Genomic DNA, 18,137 nt, shown 5'->3' with positions numbered 1-18,137 from the left:
GCTTGGATTCATAGTTCAACCTGCAAAAGCAATGTTCTTTAGTCTCGTACTTCCCGCATGTGGGAAGAGAAGCGCACATATACTTGGCATTGTAATGGCATTGGACTTACCTAAATTAACCCATGTATGTATTTGGACTCTAGTTAACAGGGTTTTACTTTGTTGACAGAGAAAGAATGACTGTTGCTTCATACCTGACGGCAGATATGAAGCATCGAGCCATGCAGGGGTTGCCAGGAATTCAAAGAAAGGATTCGAAAGTAGGTGTTGGAACTGATTTTCCAAAGAAGAACGACTCCTCTAATATCCCTTCACTGGAAAAGAGATCAGCTATATGATATGGAAAAATATCATGGTCATATGTGAACTTGAAACTCCCAGCCAAATTACTCCTCCGTACACAGAAAATGTTCTTATAGCCACTTCAAGAGTATCTTAGAGACACAGCTCTACTATACATGGATGAAATTGTCTCTGTTCTTTTACCCCATGATATATGTTCCTCCTCCCTTTCCTGACCCCTCTCTTTGTCACCATGTCATGTGCTCGGTGGCCGATTCACGGAACTAGTTAGCTATCATTCACTGGTAACCCCAAGAGCAATGGACCAGTGAAAATGTGCCTCACTTCCTCGGTCAAGTCATTAGGCAAGAGATGACATCCACATTAACTGCAATCATCAATGTATGAATCATGATCGAACAATGAGTTAGAAAAAAATAGATTATTTACATTCATTGCTAGTATGCATACATCCTTTGAAAATAAATATCATACCTGAAATTCTGAAGAAATGCTTTGACATCAACATTATTTTAACACACCTAGACAAGAGGTGTGTTGATAAAACGTGTAAGGCAGACGCTATATCCAGATTCCTGAAAATACTAACTATTGCTTGATAAAACATACATATAGTATACCCTCATTGCCAGCTCTCTGAGACTCAAAGATTCTCTTGTTCTTTGCCGCCTCTATTAGAAAATGAGCTTCATTACATCTGGACCATCCAGCCGATCTTCTTTTGATTGCTCCACAGCTTTGCAGTAATCGACTGGAAACTGCTCCTCACATATCTCATGATGGCCGTGACAAGCTCCCTACAGGACAAGTATCTGTTTTTTCATTTGCTTAAGACAACTTCAATAATCTCAAAATCAGTGCGATGACAACTTAGACAACTAACTATATCGAACTTGTAAAGTATAAGAACCCAAGAGCATCCATGCTATGCCAATAGTTGAATTATCAAGAGCAGATGGGGAAATCGATCATCTAGAGGAGCTCTAAGAGAGTACATGGAATGACCTAAAACTGGAACTCAAATTTTCGGTCAGATGATGTTCTGAAAAAGAAACTGTCATCAAATTGAATCTAAAGACTAATAAGAGGAGCAACATGTATTCTTTCTTTTACCAAAAAGAAGAGAGTAAATGGCAAATAAAGCATCAGAGACCCCTATAGCTGTTTGGAAACTTACACTGGTGAGCAAGCAGACTGACAGCCTTTTACAAAGTAAACAAACAGGTAGGAATCGTAATGCTGGCCAGCGATCAGATAAAAACCCGGCAACTTCTGTATACACTTGAATGACATTTTCTTGTATAGATGTATAGCGGGAAAGTTGTAAGATATCACATGCAAATAAACAGCTCGACAACTTGGGATGCTAGAGGCATACTTGATAACCTCAAGAATAAGTGAAGAGGCTGAACATCAAAGAACAAGCAAGTTAGTTCCTTCAATGCTCACAGAACAGGATGAAGAGCCACAGAGAAAGAGAACAAGGACCCACCTATTCCATGATTCCTGTAACTATCTACCACTCCCAGCGTCAGAATGTAGACTAATGACCATCCTGATTCTGCAGAATCATATCTAAGCAGATCCACGATCTGCAAGCACAATTCTTATTAGAAAGATATTGAAATTCAGATACTCATTTGTACAGCATCAAACTATAAGGATGTAATAACACATGACAAAATCATCTCCCAAAGAATCTTCTTAAGTTTCATAACACAGAACCCTTTTCTGGCTCCAATTGTGCCTAAGGAAGAACAGTGCGGTAAGAAGCTTCAATAAAAGTGATCATAGAACGAAAGTAGACACTTGCCTCACTTTCTGTCGCGAGAACAACCCTTGCTGTTATGAATCCAATTGGCTCATCATCTTTTCCATCATCACGGCTATGGTCAACAGCTGCCCAAGACACTATACCACGTCCATGGGCAACATCTTGGAAGAACTCAGATTCATACCTGTAGATTCAACTGCTCATTTAAGAAAAGCAACTAGTCGATCTACATATCCACATCAATTAAACAATAGAAAGACCTCGAGAGAGCAAAGTTTTACAGGGCTAAACTACCTAATGGGAAATATATCCCCGTGAATCTGCTCTAAGATTTCGATATCAGATGGACGTATTGGCCTATAGCTTATGGTCGAATGGCAAGAGGTCACCGGGACCATTGTCTATCAAGATGTTAATCGCCAGCAAAAACTGGATATATGCAGAGAATTCGTGGCAAGACTGCTCTTCCCATTTATGCCCCAACAGCCGCCACATCCATGAGGTAAGAACTGTAAACCAACAATGGCAATTCCAGTTAGAGCTCTCTAATTACCTGGATTATATATAAGTTCATCATCAAAAAACGGAAGGACAAGAATATAGCATGGCATTGTATCAATTATTGGAGTTCAAACCAGAGACACCACTGCCCGACATAATAGAACCGATGTAGAGCATCATGTCACAATCCAAATGGACATTAGTGTTTTATTTGCACAGAGAGAAAAATGAAAGGCTAAAAGCAATGGCTTAGCTGTTCTATTTTTGCCTCTGCAGGCTCACAGTGGCAAGGTTGGACGAACCCATCAAATATGATTTTGGGCACGACAACCTTCATAGCTGATGGCAAATGACTTAGTTAAGCTCACAGATGCTCAGGTAAGCAAGAGGAAAGAGAGAAACTGGTTCTTGGCATGAACTCCTTGAAATCCCATGACTTTTTTATTCTCCATGTTTCCTTCCTTTTTCTCATTATGAGGTTGAGTAAGTTAAAATAGCTCCAATTGTGCCATTGCAAACACTAGAAAGTAATCAAAGGTCGATGTTTCACACCATACAATTCATTTTCACTGAAAAGTTATTGCAGCCAATAAACATGCAGTTGATGATACTCCAAGTTGAAGTAAGCTGAAACAGCCAGATAGCATATAGCAACAAAAGTACAACAGCAGAATGATAGATTGCCAGATTTGAGTCTATTCACATAATAAACGCAGGAGTCGGCCATTCTACATTATGCGGCTAATCCTCGAAAACTTGATATTCCAAATGGTGTCATCCCTTTCACCAGTTGAAAGAGCTAAGCTCAGCCAGAGCGAAAAGTATAATCGGACATTATAAAAAAGGCACAGACAAAGTATCCACCAGCATAGGTGCAACGAGCTTTAATCTCACAAAACAGCATCAATTACTACCCAAGAAACTCTACTGTTCTCTTGACACGCAGAACATTGTTTGAAAACCTGCACAACAGCTATTTTTCCGGGGTGAAAATGTTTCAGGCGATTGCCAAATTGGCTAAGTCAGGGCATATAAGGAAAGTTACAGCACATGGAAAAAGCTCTCTTTTTTATGTCGCGTTTTTCCGTTTCTGAGAGTATTGACGTGATTGCCAATGAGAGGCGACTGCTTCAGATACAAGCTTCTGGCAAAAGCGCTCCTATGAATTACATCCACAAACACCATGAGACCATCATCAAGCAGTCCAAACACAACAAACCCAGAAAACAAAAGCAAAATAATCATCACTTAAAAGCAAACAAAAATTGCCCAACAACGACGTACGCAAAACAACAGACGATCCCAAGTTGGTGCTGAATTGCTGATCTGATCCTAGATAACTAGCAAGCATTTACGAACAAAAGGGTCGAAAAGGCATCCGAAAAGAGCAGGAGACGCCGACCCAAATCGCGAAATCCGGACAAAAGACAACCCATCAAGCCGAGCACTAGCAATGTACTAAGCACACACTGATCCCGTACCGCCATCTGAATCGCGTACAGGACACCCTCGGATCGCGCGATGAACCGGACGAGGAACCGAACGTGATCGAAGACGAGAGAGAGATGGAGATTCAGGATGGAATTCGTTGACCGGAAAGCGGAGAATCGGAGGAGAGGATTTACTTCATCCCGTTGACGATCCAGCCATGGATGGATCGATGGGCGAGTTAAGATTCCTGCTTTGGTGGGGGCGAAATTGAAGGAGGAGGCGAAACGGGAATCGAATCTAAAACGGCATTGCGTTTTCTCAGGTTCTTTCCCCAACTTGTCAACGTGGACGACTCTCGCTTCCTGTCGCTCCACCTTAATATTCTTTCCTCAACCTTTTACTTTATTTAAATTAATTTTTCTAATTTTGACGCATTTCCTCGTACGTGAAATTAATTTCCTAGAATTTGTTAATTCTTGGTCGGGGCTAATAATACTTAGATAGAGTCGGCTGGTGTCATTGTCCATTTAAAATGTTGAATTTAATGTGATAAATTAGGACTCATTGGATCTAAGATGAGTCAATTTCGACTTTTGAATCAAATTGAAATCAGCCTTTTTTTTTGTTATGTTTTTATGCAGTGAGTCAAGATGGGTAAAACTCACAATCCAACAAACATGAATTCTCTACATCATAAAATTTGTAGAATCGGCCAAAATTAAACTAAAAATTCACAATCAAAGAAGGGGTAAAACATTCGTTCTAAAATTTGATACTCAATTAGGGATTGAACCATGGTAAATTCCATAATAGAGTAATTTTAGCATCTTACTACAATTAGGGAAGATGAATTGAAGCCCAAAGAGTAGAGTTTAAGCCATAAATTTAGGATTAGCCAATTCCTAATTTGATCCAATGCGGTTTGGTTCTTTTAGTGAGACTGAGAACCAAATCTGTTCCTATCAGTTCTAAATTTCAAAAGTGAAACTCACCATGAGTTAATTTAATTTACTTCTTGAGTTAGATTAGAGCCGGTGCTCATCCCTATGGTAAATAGGCTAATGATTATAATATACTAACTAGGAAGTGTTGTGTTTTTTTTTTTTTTTTAACTTATGTTTGTCAAACAGCTTTCTTATTTTAAGAAACTCTCCATATTTTTCAAGATATTTTCTCTCAAGCTAAAACAGCATGGCACCCAAAATGCTTGTGCGTGCAGAGCTTCGGAGGATCAATAAATGAGAAAAAGAGCGATTTGGATAGCATTAGAAAAAGGAATTTAAATCGTTGCATATATTTTTAGGAGGTTCATAAGTAAAAAGAAAATCAGATCTTGCGTCTGTCCACCGAAAAAAGAAAAAGAACAAAAAAGAAAAAGAAAAAGAAAAGAAAGTTTGCCTCAGAGAGAGAGAGAGAGAGAGAGAGAGATAAACAGTGAACAGGTGGGAGGCAGATCTACGCACGCATCGCCTTCGATCTTCGAATCGGAACGCCTTGATCGGCAGCAAGTCCATTCCTCCTTCCCTCTCGCGAGATCCCATTTCGCCGGCGCGCTTCGCTCTCGCCGCTTCGCCGTCGCCGCTTCACGTCGTTCGGAGTGCTCCCGCCGGTGTCGCCGCCGCCGCCGTACCGTCGGATTCCCTAAGCCGGGATCGGCTGAATTCCCGCGTGCCGCGCGAGGCGAGCGAGTTCGGCGGACACCCAGTTGGCCGATCGAGCCAGCGCCCCCGTTTTCTTGGAGGTTTCGAGGAGGGTCGGGTCGGGTCGGGTCTCTTGGGTGGGCGCGCGTCTGCCGAGCTCGGGATTCCAAGAACTCGCTCTCTCAGTGATGGAGAGGGTTCTTGGGCGTTAAAGTTTGAGTCTTGACCTGGTTTGAGGATCGAGAGCTTGCTTTTCGCGGGACATGATTGGGGCACGGTTTTGAGTTGGAGGGTTTTTTGTTGCGGTGGAAACATGTTTTGGAGGGGACGTGAGAAGGAGGTCAAGGAGCATAACGGGGGGCTGCCTTGTGGGCAGGTCCGAGTGCTCGTCGTTGGCGATTCGGGTGAGTTTCATTCTGATGCTGTTGGTTCTTCTGAGCTTTGCGTGTCTAATTTGCAGAATCTGAGAGGTGGTAATAATGGGTTGAATTGTTCCTCGGCCATGTCGTAGCTGTCGAAGTAAATCTGATTAGTGATTTCGCATTGGGGAGGGAATGTGGGAGGATTGCGATGATTAAGCCGTAAAAACGGGAAATGCTGGGGGAGAGTGAGTAGGGTATTTCCCTCCCAAGGACGAAAGTATTGAAATTTCTATCCTATGTTAGATGTCAGAGTTCTGGTCATCGTCCTCTAAGATTGTCCATAAGCACATTAGTATTAAGATAAAAGGCAGTAGGACCATTCGCCGAGTATGTGAGCGCGTGAGAGTTAAGTATTCTCGATTATCTTTGTTTTCTGGAAATGAGAATCTCTCCCCTTGTTCTTCCCACTTTAGATCGGTAACTTCATGGGTTAGTTCCTTCCTTTGTTAGAACAAGGAGTTACACTGCTGAAATTTACGGTCTACTGTGTTTGTTCATGGGTTTCTCTGTATCGTAGATATGTCATGATTACGATGGAGGAAAGCTTGAACCATGTCTATACAAATCCCCCATGTTGCAGTTTTCTCACTGATGATTATGAAGAATTCCTGAAAAAGAAGATACTAATGCAGCACATGAACAAAGCCATATTTATTCTATTGGAGAGTGCATTGGGCTTCACTATTATTCCGTTGTGATTAGAGCCAAACAATTGGTCTAGCGGGGACCCTTAAGATACAAATTTGAACTCTCTTTTTATGCAACATTTGCACTCTGTTAATATACAGATTTTTTTTTCCTGATAAATAGAGATGTAATTTCGACCTAGAGCGAATTGCTTAAGTGCTGCTTTTATAATATACTCTTTTTATGTTTTTTTTTTCAGCACTTGGAAATGTAAAAATCTATGTTCCCATGCATCGATTGTGTTTTATGCATCTAATTGCTTTTGCTATCTTGCTAGGTGTGGGAAAAACGTCTCTCGTCCATCTGATTGTCAAAGGATTTTCCATTGCCCGTCCTGCCCAAACGATTGGTTGTGCAGTTAGTTTGAAGGTATGCTCTAATACGATTGTCTCCATAGGAGACCGTTGATATTTCTGGAAATCAAGCTTTACATTAATTTTTTTCTGTTTTTTCCTGATCCAGCTTATTTCTGATGGAAACTCTGGTAGCTCTTCGACCAGCAGTAGTGGTGATGCTGACAGAGATTTTTTTGTTGAACTTTGGGACGTGTCAGGCCACGATCGTTACAAAGATTGCAGATCTCTTTTCTATTCTCAGATAAATGGTGAGAATCAGTTTACTTTTGTATGTCCAGATCTGCTATATTATGGTTAAGTCTACTTAAGCATGTGTAGATCTGCTACATTATTGTTAAGTTGTGTGAATTAAAATGGGAATCCTTTCTGCATGAATTAAAAAATGGCAAGTCTCTGCACCTTGCATCTGTTTTTTTTTTTTTTTTTTTTTTTTTTTTTTTTTTTTTTTTTATGACCTGACACTTGCAGGTCTGCAAGTAGACAATTAGGTTAATTGTTATATCTTAAGATGTGGTTCATGTGGCATCTGAATGAAGTGTTAGCAGTTTGTGTTTTGTCAGGTTAAAAGGGATTAAGAGCTTCACCATGTTTGCTTGTGAGTAGTGTTTATTTAATATTTACTGGATGAACATTGAACAAATCTTAACATTCTTTCGGCAACAAACTTTAATCTTTGGTTTGTCATTTGAAAATTGACAGACTTAAGTTCATCCTAGGAGAGGAGGTAGAATGAGTGAATCGCATCCATATGCATGATATTACATTCATGTTACATCAATGTAGTTTTATGTATCTGTGACTGGTAGTGTGTGGCTAACCTTGTCCTTGTCCGAAGTGTGAAGATGGAACTTTGGTTTCTCTTACTGCTGAAATTTTAATCATGTTACCTCTGTGCCTTTCAGATTTCTCGATAAGTTCTTCACTATCCACGTGTAACTGTGTATTCTTATCAACTACAGGTGTTATTTTTGTCCATGATCTCTCTCAAAGAAGGACAAAATCAAGCTTGCAGAAATGGGCAGCTGAAGTAGCAGCAACTGGAACATTCACTGCTCCTCTAAGATCTGGAGGTCCTGGTGGCCTTCCTGTTCCATACCTTGTTATTGGTAACAAAGCAGATGTAGCTGCAAAAGAGGGCATAAGAGGAAGCAGTGGTAATCTCGTGGATGCTGCCCGCCAGTGGGTTGAGAAGCAAGGTTTACTGCCATCCAGTGAGGAACTTCCACTGACAGAGACATTTCCAGGCAGTGGTGGACTCCTTGCGGTAATAATCTCAGCTTAGGCTTTTGTTGATCTTATTTTGTTAACAACTTCCCGCTAGCTGTTTAATCTATATTTACCTTTGAAAAGTGATCAATTTCCTTGGTGTAATCAATTCTATTTTAGTCATGTCTCTGATTTCGCTTCTTTGATATAATAAATGCAGGCATTTGTGAACTGCTCCTTAATTTTTGTTGGATATTTAATGCCAAGTTCCCCTGAAATGGTCCGCAATATTGATCTTTGGAATGAAGTTACCTTGTTAAAGAACTTGGTTGGATCTAATTTAGCATTTGTTGTCTTATAAACTTGGGAAGATGTGCAAGTACTTGGCATCATCTGGATAAAGTTGCCCACTTTAGTCCTTTTTTTTTTTTATGAGGCTCATGTTCATTGAAAATATGCTGCTGTGAGAATTGAGAATATTTGAAGTTTAAATGGTAGTTAATTGATGATTTTGAGAATAACTTATCAAGAGAAGTACTCACTTATTGTTGGCTGTCTTCTCCATACTTATTCAGAGTCAATGATAAGTATATTTTACTAATGAACTCTACAATTTGACAATGCAGGCTGCCAAAGAATCAAGATATGACAAGGAAGCTATATTGAAATTCTTTCAGACGGTAGGTATACTTATCCTGTCATCTTTAGAGATTGTTCTTCTATTGCTTGATTTGAAAGCGGGCCCTCTTCTTTCCAGTTAATCAGGAGAAGGTATGTCTCAGATGACTTGCCTTCGGCCAACCCATGGTCTGTCTCTCCAGTACAGAGAACTACCCAGCGTTTGGATGATGATTTGAGTGATGATGAACAGTTTTACAAGAATACGAGGTTTGCTCATCTTGCCTTTTTCTCAACTTTGCTTGCAAATGGCTATCAACCTTAAAATGTTCTATAAACTTCATTCATCACTGAGCTGTTGGATATTTTCTATGTTTGTGTGTGGTTACTGCCAGCATTAACTGATTAGATGGGATGTTCCTTTCAGAATTTCTTGACCTTTTATAATTCCAAAGAAAGCAAAGCAAACTATTAATGATGTAGAAACACCGGCTTCCCGTTTGTGCTTCCAATTTTTATTGCAAAAAGATGTGATTTTGCATGACCTGAATATCCTTTTAATGTATGACGTTGCGCTTTTAATGCAATTTGTAGTTTGGAATATACTGTGAGGATAAAATGTATGGAATTTGATGCTATGAGATTGCTGTTTGTCTAGAGTATACTTACCTGTTTTTCTACCCATAGGCGTAGATAAAACAGAACTTGCAGTTTTCCTTCTTACCGAGGTTCTGTTTTTTATGCAGTGTGAACAATGGTGCCTACAACTATAACTCTCTCCCTCCTCTCCCAGCACAGCATAATCTTACACCACCTCCCACTTTGTATCCTCAGCAGCCAGTTTCGGTATCTGAGAACTATACATTTCCGAGATTTTCATACAGTAGTTCCTCTGAATTCACCAGCACAGGCAGATCAAAGCGTGCCGACATCAACGTGTGATAGTGTCTGCCATCTTGCATCTTGGGACATGAATGGACCATGCCTCGCTATTGGAAATGTGGCATGATTTCTTCAATTTGTTTCCTTTCCGCTTGTAATGGGGTTGATAGATTCTTTCTTTCTTGGGTTTTGTTGCCTTAAGAGGTGTCCAGTACAGGTTTAGAGAGCATGTATGATATCTAGATGAATCTGAAGGTACAAATTATTTGTTGCAATCAACTTGTCACACTATTTTTCAACCTAATATAAGAATCATTCTTTCCAAGGAAAACAGAGATGTGTTACCTCTTCTGAAATTTGGTTGTTGTGCTATCGTCTGAGTCCATTAGGGAAACAATATCCATCTACCTGGATTGGGTAAGCTCACTTTCCTGAACAAGCTTTGGGTCGAAATCTGTGTTGTAGACTTGTGGCAAGGTCTATTGGATTTATCTAGAGATTAGTAGTTGGGGTTGCTGTGCTGTCCTTGATTTACATGCGTAATTTAGTTGACACGGGCCAAATTCAATTGCTAATCAGACAATCTCGTTTTCTACATTACATTGCGATTCTTGCTTTTGTTTGCAAACTTTACTGGCCATCGAAGGGACAGAAATTATGTCCTTATCGCTGGTACTAACCATAGAAATTAAACTTGAGAACTTAATAACTGGCATGGCTTTTCCCCATTTCTTCCACGAAAATGCGAGGAGAAAAGGCATCTTTGAGCACTTGTTAGGTGTCAAGCCAAAAGAACAAACTAGTGTTGACTATTTCATCAGATTTTCGCAGTTTGAGTTTTTGGTGTGATCTTTCAACCGTCCACCGTTGATTCTCTCTCTTTACGAACCGATCTTAACCTGTGACAGTTCATATCGAAAAAACCTGCATTGTTTGCATTTTACTTCGCTAATAAGAGAGTGAAAGAATTGTCACTTTGGAAGCCAATGCATACAAAAGATTTGCTCTATCATTGGGTTTTTGCCGCCTGATCTTTTGTTCTGACTCGGGTTGTTTTGGCCTTCATCTGGAGACAATGAGATAGGATAAGATCAAGAGTACAATTGCTTGTGCATGCAAATGCAGCTTTGATTCAAGGAGAGAATCCAAGAATTTGCTGATCAACTATACAACATTTGAGGGAGAAAAGGGAAAAGGAAACTAATATGGCGGCATCATTTGACCAATCTTTTCGTTAAACTCTGATTTCGACTCTTCGCCTTCATCTTCATCAGACATGCTCTCTTTAACCTTCTCCGCTGTCTTGCGCACGACTTTTCCCACAACTTCGGCTGTGGGTTTCGCAGTCTCCTCCACCGTCACTTTGCTAGTCCCAAAGCTCTTCATGACCGCGTGTTCCACCTTTGAGCCCGCGTTGTTCTGGTTGTCGACAATCGCATCGTTCCTGCTTCTAAAACTGTTTCCACAATTTTCAAGCTTTGCTTACGTTACTAAAGCTTCAAGTCGCGAATGAGAACGATGGTATCTATCATTAGCCATAGTCTGCGATCACTTACTCTAAATCTGGAGGGAAGAATTGGAGCTGCACGCTGTTCATGATGGTCTTGATCTTGATCCACGAGATCTTATGGGATTCTCTGAGCCGAGAAAGATGGCTTCTCCTCCTTGGTTTTAGCATGCTTTTGGCCTCCATCTCCTATATCGGTGGAGAGAGCTCGAGTGTGGAGTGAGACCAAAACCCAGAAAATAAACAATTTGGCGATTCGCCTAAGCCTTTTCATGTCTCTGATTTTTGTTTGGCAAATGAAATCATGACTACAGTTCTACATCAATTTTTCTCTTCTCCGTTTATTGGGTTTCTTTTTTCTCATTTCTCATTCTTGTTTGTTGAAGTCGTGGTAAGTGCACACGTTCAATTCCAACCCATGCTATTCTCGGGGCATAGGTTATGCTCACATTTGAAGGAGTCCAATATGTGGTCATTTGTCTATTTCTCAATATATGGATTTCATTTCCATAGGAAGAAGACTTGATTACGACCTGGCGGCTCACAGAACTACCCAGGTCCAAGTCAGGCCACAAGCACCTGTAGCTATAGGACCCGGCCCAATCTGAGTGGGCTCAAGGAAGGCTCGTGCAGCTTGCATATTTATTACGTATTTTTGTCTGCCTGAACTATAAAATGTGTTTTATAAAGTGGGTTTCAACAAAAAGGAAAAAAAAAAAAAATTACAAAATAGGCCAGATCGGGCCCACCCATGGTTTGCCTACTTATCGTCATTGTTCGTGTCATGTCACCAACTCTCTTTTATACATCACCGGACTTCAATTTCTTTTCTGAAAGAGGACATACGCTTTCATTTGCATGCAATGGGGAGTTGAACTCAACATGAGGAGAGGATCGCTTGGAATTTAGACCGGAGAGGTGGATTTCGTAGAGAGGAGGAATTAGGCATCAGCAGTTGGACAGGTTATTGGCATTCAATGCTGGGCCAAGAACTTGTTATGGGAAAAGAAGTGGCTTTCAAGTAGATGAAAACAGTCACAGGCGCTGTAATACTTAACTACGAGGTTCATGTGGTGGAAGGTCACCCTATAAGACCTTCTAATTTTATCATACTTCACATGAAACATGGATTGACAGTGAAGCTCACTAAGGGAAGGCCATAAGTGGACACATGACGGGGAACATCATAGCTAGAAACTGCGAATCTGTTTATAATGAACATATATGAGTATATATCAATTGCTTACTATCACCCATTCATCTCCTAACGAACTAGTTGTCACATGTAGGATGGCCTTGACATCATTGGTACTCTTCTCAACTATGTCTGCCACACTACTTGTGACATTTTGCCCGCCATCTTTATTTCTCAACTTTGGATAGTCTTATATGCCATTTTCGTGACACTCATAATACTTCGTGCAACCCTTAGATTTTCTGTGTTGCGATTTCAATCTACTTTTAGCTTTGCTATTAGGACCTTGATGTTGATCTTTACCTTGTGTCGTTAATCCACATGCTACATCTTGTGTCGAACCATCATATCGTAATTTTCTCTACCACTCATTAGGAAGTAGAATGGATTTTACCTCAAGAGAGGTAATTGTAGTGCAGCCATGTAATAGTGAGTCCATAAACTGCTTCCATGACTTCAGTAGAAACGCTAACATCATGCCTTGTTTTTTATTGTCCAGGATTTCCTCGACATTCTTCAACTCCATCATGAGTTTGTTAAACTTGTCTAGGTGGGCTTTGATGGATGTACATTTAACATAACAAAATGAAAAAAAAAAAAAAAAATCTCTTTAGCATCTATAATCAATTGTACAAACTTTTCATTGTATAAAAAACATGAAGTTTTGTCCACAACGCTGAGGCATCCTTCTCCTTGGCCACCTCTATTAACACCTCATTTGATATATTTAACAAAATTATACTCATGGTCATCCTCATTAGCTCATCCTTTTCAACATCTTTCATTTGTTTCAAGCACTTTATCCTTGCTTGCTAATGCCTTGGCAAAGCTTAAGTTATTAACAATGTCTCCATCTTGATGCTCCACAATTCAAAGTTGTTCATTTTGTTAAATTTCTTGACTTCAAATTTCGTTTCGGACATAATTATAAAGTCTTAGCTCTGATACCAATTATTATAAAAATAGAATAGATCTTTGTAAATATATTGGGACACTAAAATTTCAGAGAAAATTAAAATGATGAATGATAAATGACATGGGGGAATTTCGTGATTTGGTCCAAATGTCGAAACCTACATCCACGGGGAGAACAACTACCAATAATCCATTAATTAAAAAGAGAATACGCAATTATAATCACTTACACACTCAGATATTTCCCAACCCTAGAATTACCCTCAATGCCCCTGTTTATAGCTCAAATCTTACCATGTACGCCCAAGAAAGAGAGTGTCCCCCCGATTGGACAACTGAAGAAAATAAAAGAGATTGACAAAGTGCCAGACAAACTCTTTTTATTTTATTTTGTTTTTTTTTCCTTCTTCCTGTGGTCATAAGAGCTTCCAACGAGCTCTGTATACATATGCTCAATCACAAGCCCCACATTTGTATTGATATAATGCTAAAATGGAGCCCCTTCATCAATGTTGTTGCAGACCGTGTAACCAAAAAAAGATGAGCTTGTGTGTCCCATTAATTAATGCCCAATTTTGTGAAGTTATATTGACAATATTCACTTGAATACCATAACTTTTTTTTTTGACCACTTAACTACCATAATTTCAAAAAAAAAAAAAAACATTCATTGGAGTGCTATAATTTTGAATTGATCACTAAGTACTATAACTTTTAAAAAATGTCATTCCAAGTGTTGGAAATCCGACATGACATAGTACTTGTGGTGAATGTTTTTAAAAAGTTGTGGTCTTCAAGTGATTAATTGAAAATTTATATAACTTTAAGTAATTCCAAAAAAAAAATAAATAAAATAAATAAATAAAAGTAATGGCATCAAGTGAGCATCATTTATAAATTATGACATTCAAGGAATTGAAAAAAAAAATAATGTCACTCAAGTGAGGGGCGTATTAAAGTTATAGCATTTATAGTATCATTTTTCCTTATAGGTTCAAACAAAATCAAAGAGGCAGTTGAACTTTGTTTATTTGGTTGGCTTACTTTGGATCGTGTTTAATCAACTGACTCAAACTCAAGATATAATGTTTAATAGGACATGCATTAATTCACAAGTGGACATGAGTAAAAAAGAAATTCATGCCACATTAACCAACCGTGAATATTTTCTTCTACCGGTCGCATTAGAAAAGCAAGCAAAAAAAAAAAAAAAAGATAAAAAATAATAAAGCTTAGCTGACCGTCTCCCTAAAATGACGGATTGATAGTCAAACATAGGGCACGAGCAAATTTTGAGGAAATCGTGGACTTCCTCAAACGGTTTCTTTTTTATTCTATTTTTCTTATTTCTTTTTTGAGAGTTGTATAATTCTTTATTGCAAGTTCAAATTGAGTAACAAATCAAAGTAATAATATTCACACAATAAGAACGGCAACTATTGCCTTAGGAATCGCTCATCCTCGACAACTGTTGCTTGAGGGTCGCACATCTCGGGTGACCGTCGCTTGGGTCATGTGACCCATGGCATCGCACAATGTTGTGTGACCTTAGGTGGCGCCGCCTAGGTCGCTCAACCTTAGGTGACCGCCACCTTGGTCATGCAACCTAGGCGTCGCTTGAGGTCAAGCGACCTCAAGCAAGGCAACTCCGTGATCAAATCTGGCCATTAGTGGTTGGCCAGCAGCTAAACTCTATCAAATTATTTTGATTTTAATTTTTTTAAATAAAATCCTTTTACAAATGTGAGTTTTACCAAACAACATTTAAGCCAAAACTATCTTCCAATGCACTTTAGAATTATAATTTTCCAAGCACAATAGTATTTTGGAAAATCCATTTCCCAAAGATATTTGCATTTTCTCAAAGTCATTTCTTCAAAATTAAACCAAACGAAGCCTACGTAGGCCTTATTTGGTATGACTTTGGAGAAATGACTTTTAGAAAATGCAAATACCTTTGGGCTAAATGAATTTTCCGAAATGCTATCGTGTATGGCAAATTGTAATTTTAAAGTGCATTGGAAAATAGCTTAGGCATAAATGTTGTTTGATAAAACTTACATTTGCAAAGGGTTTTTATATATATTTTTAAATAATTAAAATTAATTCAATAGAACTCATTTGCCGACCAATTGTGTTTGGCTACTAGCTGCAGGGGCAGCCTTGCCTAATGTCACGGGACCTTAGGCGACACCCTAGGTCACACGACCCAAGCGGCAGTCACTTGAGGTAAAGCGACCCAAGTGGCGCTACATGAAGTCACACAACCAGGTGGCGGTTGCCGTTCTTATCGTGTGAATATTATTTCTTTGATTCGTTCCTCAATTTGAGCTTGCAATAAAGCTTGAGGAAGTCCATGGTTTCCTCAAAAATTGCTTGTGGCCCGTATTTGACCGTCACTTTGTCATTGTACAAAGGATGGTCACCTAAGTTTTATTCCATTTTTTTTTTTTTTTTTTTGGCTTGCCTTTCTAATGCTGTCGACAGAAGGAAATGTTCACCAGTTGGCTAATGTGGCGTGAATTTCTTTTTTACTCACGTCCACTTATGAATTAATGCATGTTTGGTTAAAAATTGTATTTTGAGTTTGAGTCCATTGATTGAACATGATCCAAAGTGAGTCCGACCAAATAAATGAAGTTCAATTCTTCTTTGATTTGGTTTGAACCTACAAGGGAAAGTATGCTATAAGTGTCTTAACTTTCATATGCCACTCACTTGAGTGCCATAATTTTTTTTTTTTATTCCTCAAGTGTCATAACTTATGTACAGTTCTCACTTGATGCAATTACTTTTTTTCCAATCACTTGAAGGTTATATAACTTTTCAATTAATAACTTGAAGGCTATGATTTTTTAAAAACGTTCTCTACAAGTGCTATATCATGTCAAATTTCCGACACTTGGATGAACATATTTTAAAAGTTACAGCACTTAGTGATCAATTCAAAATTATAGTACTCAAATGAATGTTTTTGTGCTATATCATGTCAAATTTTTAACACTTGGATGAACATATTTTAAAAGTTATAGTGGTTAGTGATCAATTCAAAATTATAGCACTCAAACGAACATTTATTTTTATTTTCATTTTTATAGAAGTTATGATAGTTAAGTGATAGAAAAAAGTTGCAATATTCAAGTAAACATCGTGCCATCGATAACTTTACAAAATTTGGCATTAATTAGTGGGACACACAAGCTCGTCTTCTTTTGTTGAAATTTCTTCACACTCTACAACAGCATTTAATCGAGGGCGTCCTTTTTGGTGTACCATCCCCAAAGGGAGGCCTTTTTGTTGAAATATCTTCACGATCTGACGACAACATTTAATCAACATTTAATCAAAGGAGGCCCTTGATTAAATGTTGTTGTCAGAGGGTGAAGATATGATATCTTTGGATGCTATCCCAAAAAGGAGGCTCTTGATTAAATGTTGTTGTTAGAGCATGAAGATATTTCCATAAAAAGAAGACAAGCTTGTGTGTCCCACTAATTAATGCCAAATTTTGTGAAGTTTTCGACGACATGATCTTCACTTAAATATCATAACTTTTTTTCATCACTAAACTACCACAACTTCTAAAAACATTTAGAGTGTCATAATTTTGAATTGGTACTGTAACTTATAAAAAGTGTTCATCCAAGTATTTGAAATCTAACATGATATATCACTTGTGGGAACGTTTTTAAAAATTCGTGGCCTTCAAATGATTAATTGAAAAGTTATATAACCTTCAAGTAATTGCCAAAAATAAAAGAAAATAAGTAATGGCATTAAGTGAATGTCGTACATAAGTTGTGCTACTCAAGAAATCGAAAAAAAAATTATGGCACTCAAGTGAGGGGCGTATGAAAATTATAGCACTTGTGATATATTTTTCCCTTGCAGGTTCAAACAAATTCAAAGTGGTAGTTGAATTTTGTTTATTTGGTTGGACTCACTTTGGATCGTGTTAAATCAATGGACTCAAACTTGAAAAACAATTTTTAACGGGACATGCGTTAATTGATTAGTGGACACGAGTAAAAAACAAATTCATGCCACATTAGCCAACCAGTGAATATTTTCATCTATCGGTAGCATTAGAATGGCAAGCCAAAAGATAAAAAGAATAAAGCTTAGCTGACTGTCCTTCGTAAAATGACAAACCGACAGTCAAATATGGGCCATAAGAAATTTATAAGGAAACCATGAATTTCCTCAAATGGTTTCATTTTTACTCTATTTTTCGTTCTTCTTTTTTTGGGATTTGTATAATTCTTTATTGCAAGCTCAAACTCAAAAACAAATCAAAGTAATAATATTCACACAATAAAAATGACGACTGTTGCTTGAGGGGTTGCTCGTCCTCGCTGACCGCCGCCTCGAGGTCGTGCGACCTCAGGCAGTCGTCACTTGGTGGCGCCTGAGGTTGTGAGACCTCAGGGGAGGCTGCCTAGTGACCAGATTTGGCCACCAGCGGTTGGCTAGCAACTGAACTCTACTCGATTAATTTTGATTCTTTTTAAAAAAAGAATTAATAAAAGCCCTTTGTAAATGTAAGTTTTACCAAATGGTATTTAAATCAAAACTATTTTCCAATGCACTTTAGAATTACAATTTGCCAAACACGATAGAACTTCCAAAAATCCCTTTGGCCTAAAGGTATTTGCATTTTCTCAAAATCATTTCCCCAAAGCCGAACCAAATAAGCCTAT

General features: G+C 38.6%; 2 protein-coding genes and 1 pseudogene across 2 annotated transcripts; 1 reads left to right on the top strand and 2 right to left on the bottom strand.

Annotated features, from left to right (window-relative positions):
• Positions 1-277: 277 nt before the first annotated feature.
• LOC104415838 lies at positions 278-4,370 on the bottom strand (annotated as a pseudogene).
• A 1,042-nt stretch (positions 4,371-5,412) lies between these two features.
• Positions 5,413-10,151, top strand: LOC104415837 (small GTPase LIP1). The gene is made up of 7 exons (XM_010027215.3): positions 5,413-6,053; positions 7,036-7,127; positions 7,221-7,362; positions 8,074-8,378; positions 8,947-9,000; positions 9,078-9,208; positions 9,685-10,151. Exons 1-7 carry the CDS (start codon positions 5,963-5,965, stop codon positions 9,878-9,880), a joined length of 1,011 nt encoding a protein of 336 aa, XP_010025517.1. The 5' UTR covers positions 5,413-5,962; the 3' UTR covers positions 9,881-10,151.
• An 869-nt stretch (positions 10,152-11,020) lies between these two features.
• On the bottom strand, positions 11,021-11,513 carry LOC104417831. The gene is made up of 2 exons (XM_010029040.2): positions 11,377-11,513; positions 11,021-11,276 (listed from the first exon to the last, which is right to left on the bottom strand). The coding sequence occupies exons 1-2, from the start codon at positions 11,511-11,513 to the stop codon at positions 11,021-11,023; spliced, it is 393 nt and encodes a 130-aa protein (XP_010027342.2).
• Between the last annotated feature and the right edge of the window lie 6,624 nt (positions 11,514-18,137).

Source organism: Eucalyptus grandis, chromosome 8, assembly GCF_016545825.1.
Source record: "Eucalyptus grandis isolate ANBG69807.140 chromosome 8, ASM1654582v1, whole genome shotgun sequence".
Classification (NCBI taxonomy): domain Eukaryota; kingdom Viridiplantae; phylum Streptophyta; class Magnoliopsida; order Myrtales; family Myrtaceae; genus Eucalyptus; species Eucalyptus grandis.
Note: the sequence above shows the minus strand (reverse complement) of the source record. Positions and strands in the feature narration are given on the sequence as shown.

Bases quoted from the DNA above. Each gene is read 5' to 3' on its own strand.
- LOC104415837 (XM_010027215.3), top strand. From the start codon at position 5,963: ATGTTTTGGAGGGGACGTGAGAAGGAGGTCAAGGAGCATAACGGGGGG. The intron at 7,363-8,073 runs GTGAGAATCAGT...TATCAACTACAG, and splicing joins TTTCTATTCTCAGATAAATG to GTGTTATTTTTGTCCATGAT. The intron at 9,001-9,077 runs GTAGGTATACTT...TCTTCTTTCCAG, and splicing joins TATTGAAATTCTTTCAGACG to TTAATCAGGAGAAGGTATGT.
- LOC104417831 (XM_010029040.2), bottom strand. From the start codon at position 11,513: ATGGAGGCCAAAAGCATGCTAAAACCAAGGAGGAGAAGCCATCTTTCT. The intron at 11,277-11,376 runs GTAAGTGATCGC...TTGTGGAAACAG, and splicing joins TTCTTCCCTCCAGATTTAGA to TTTTAGAAGCAGGAACGATG.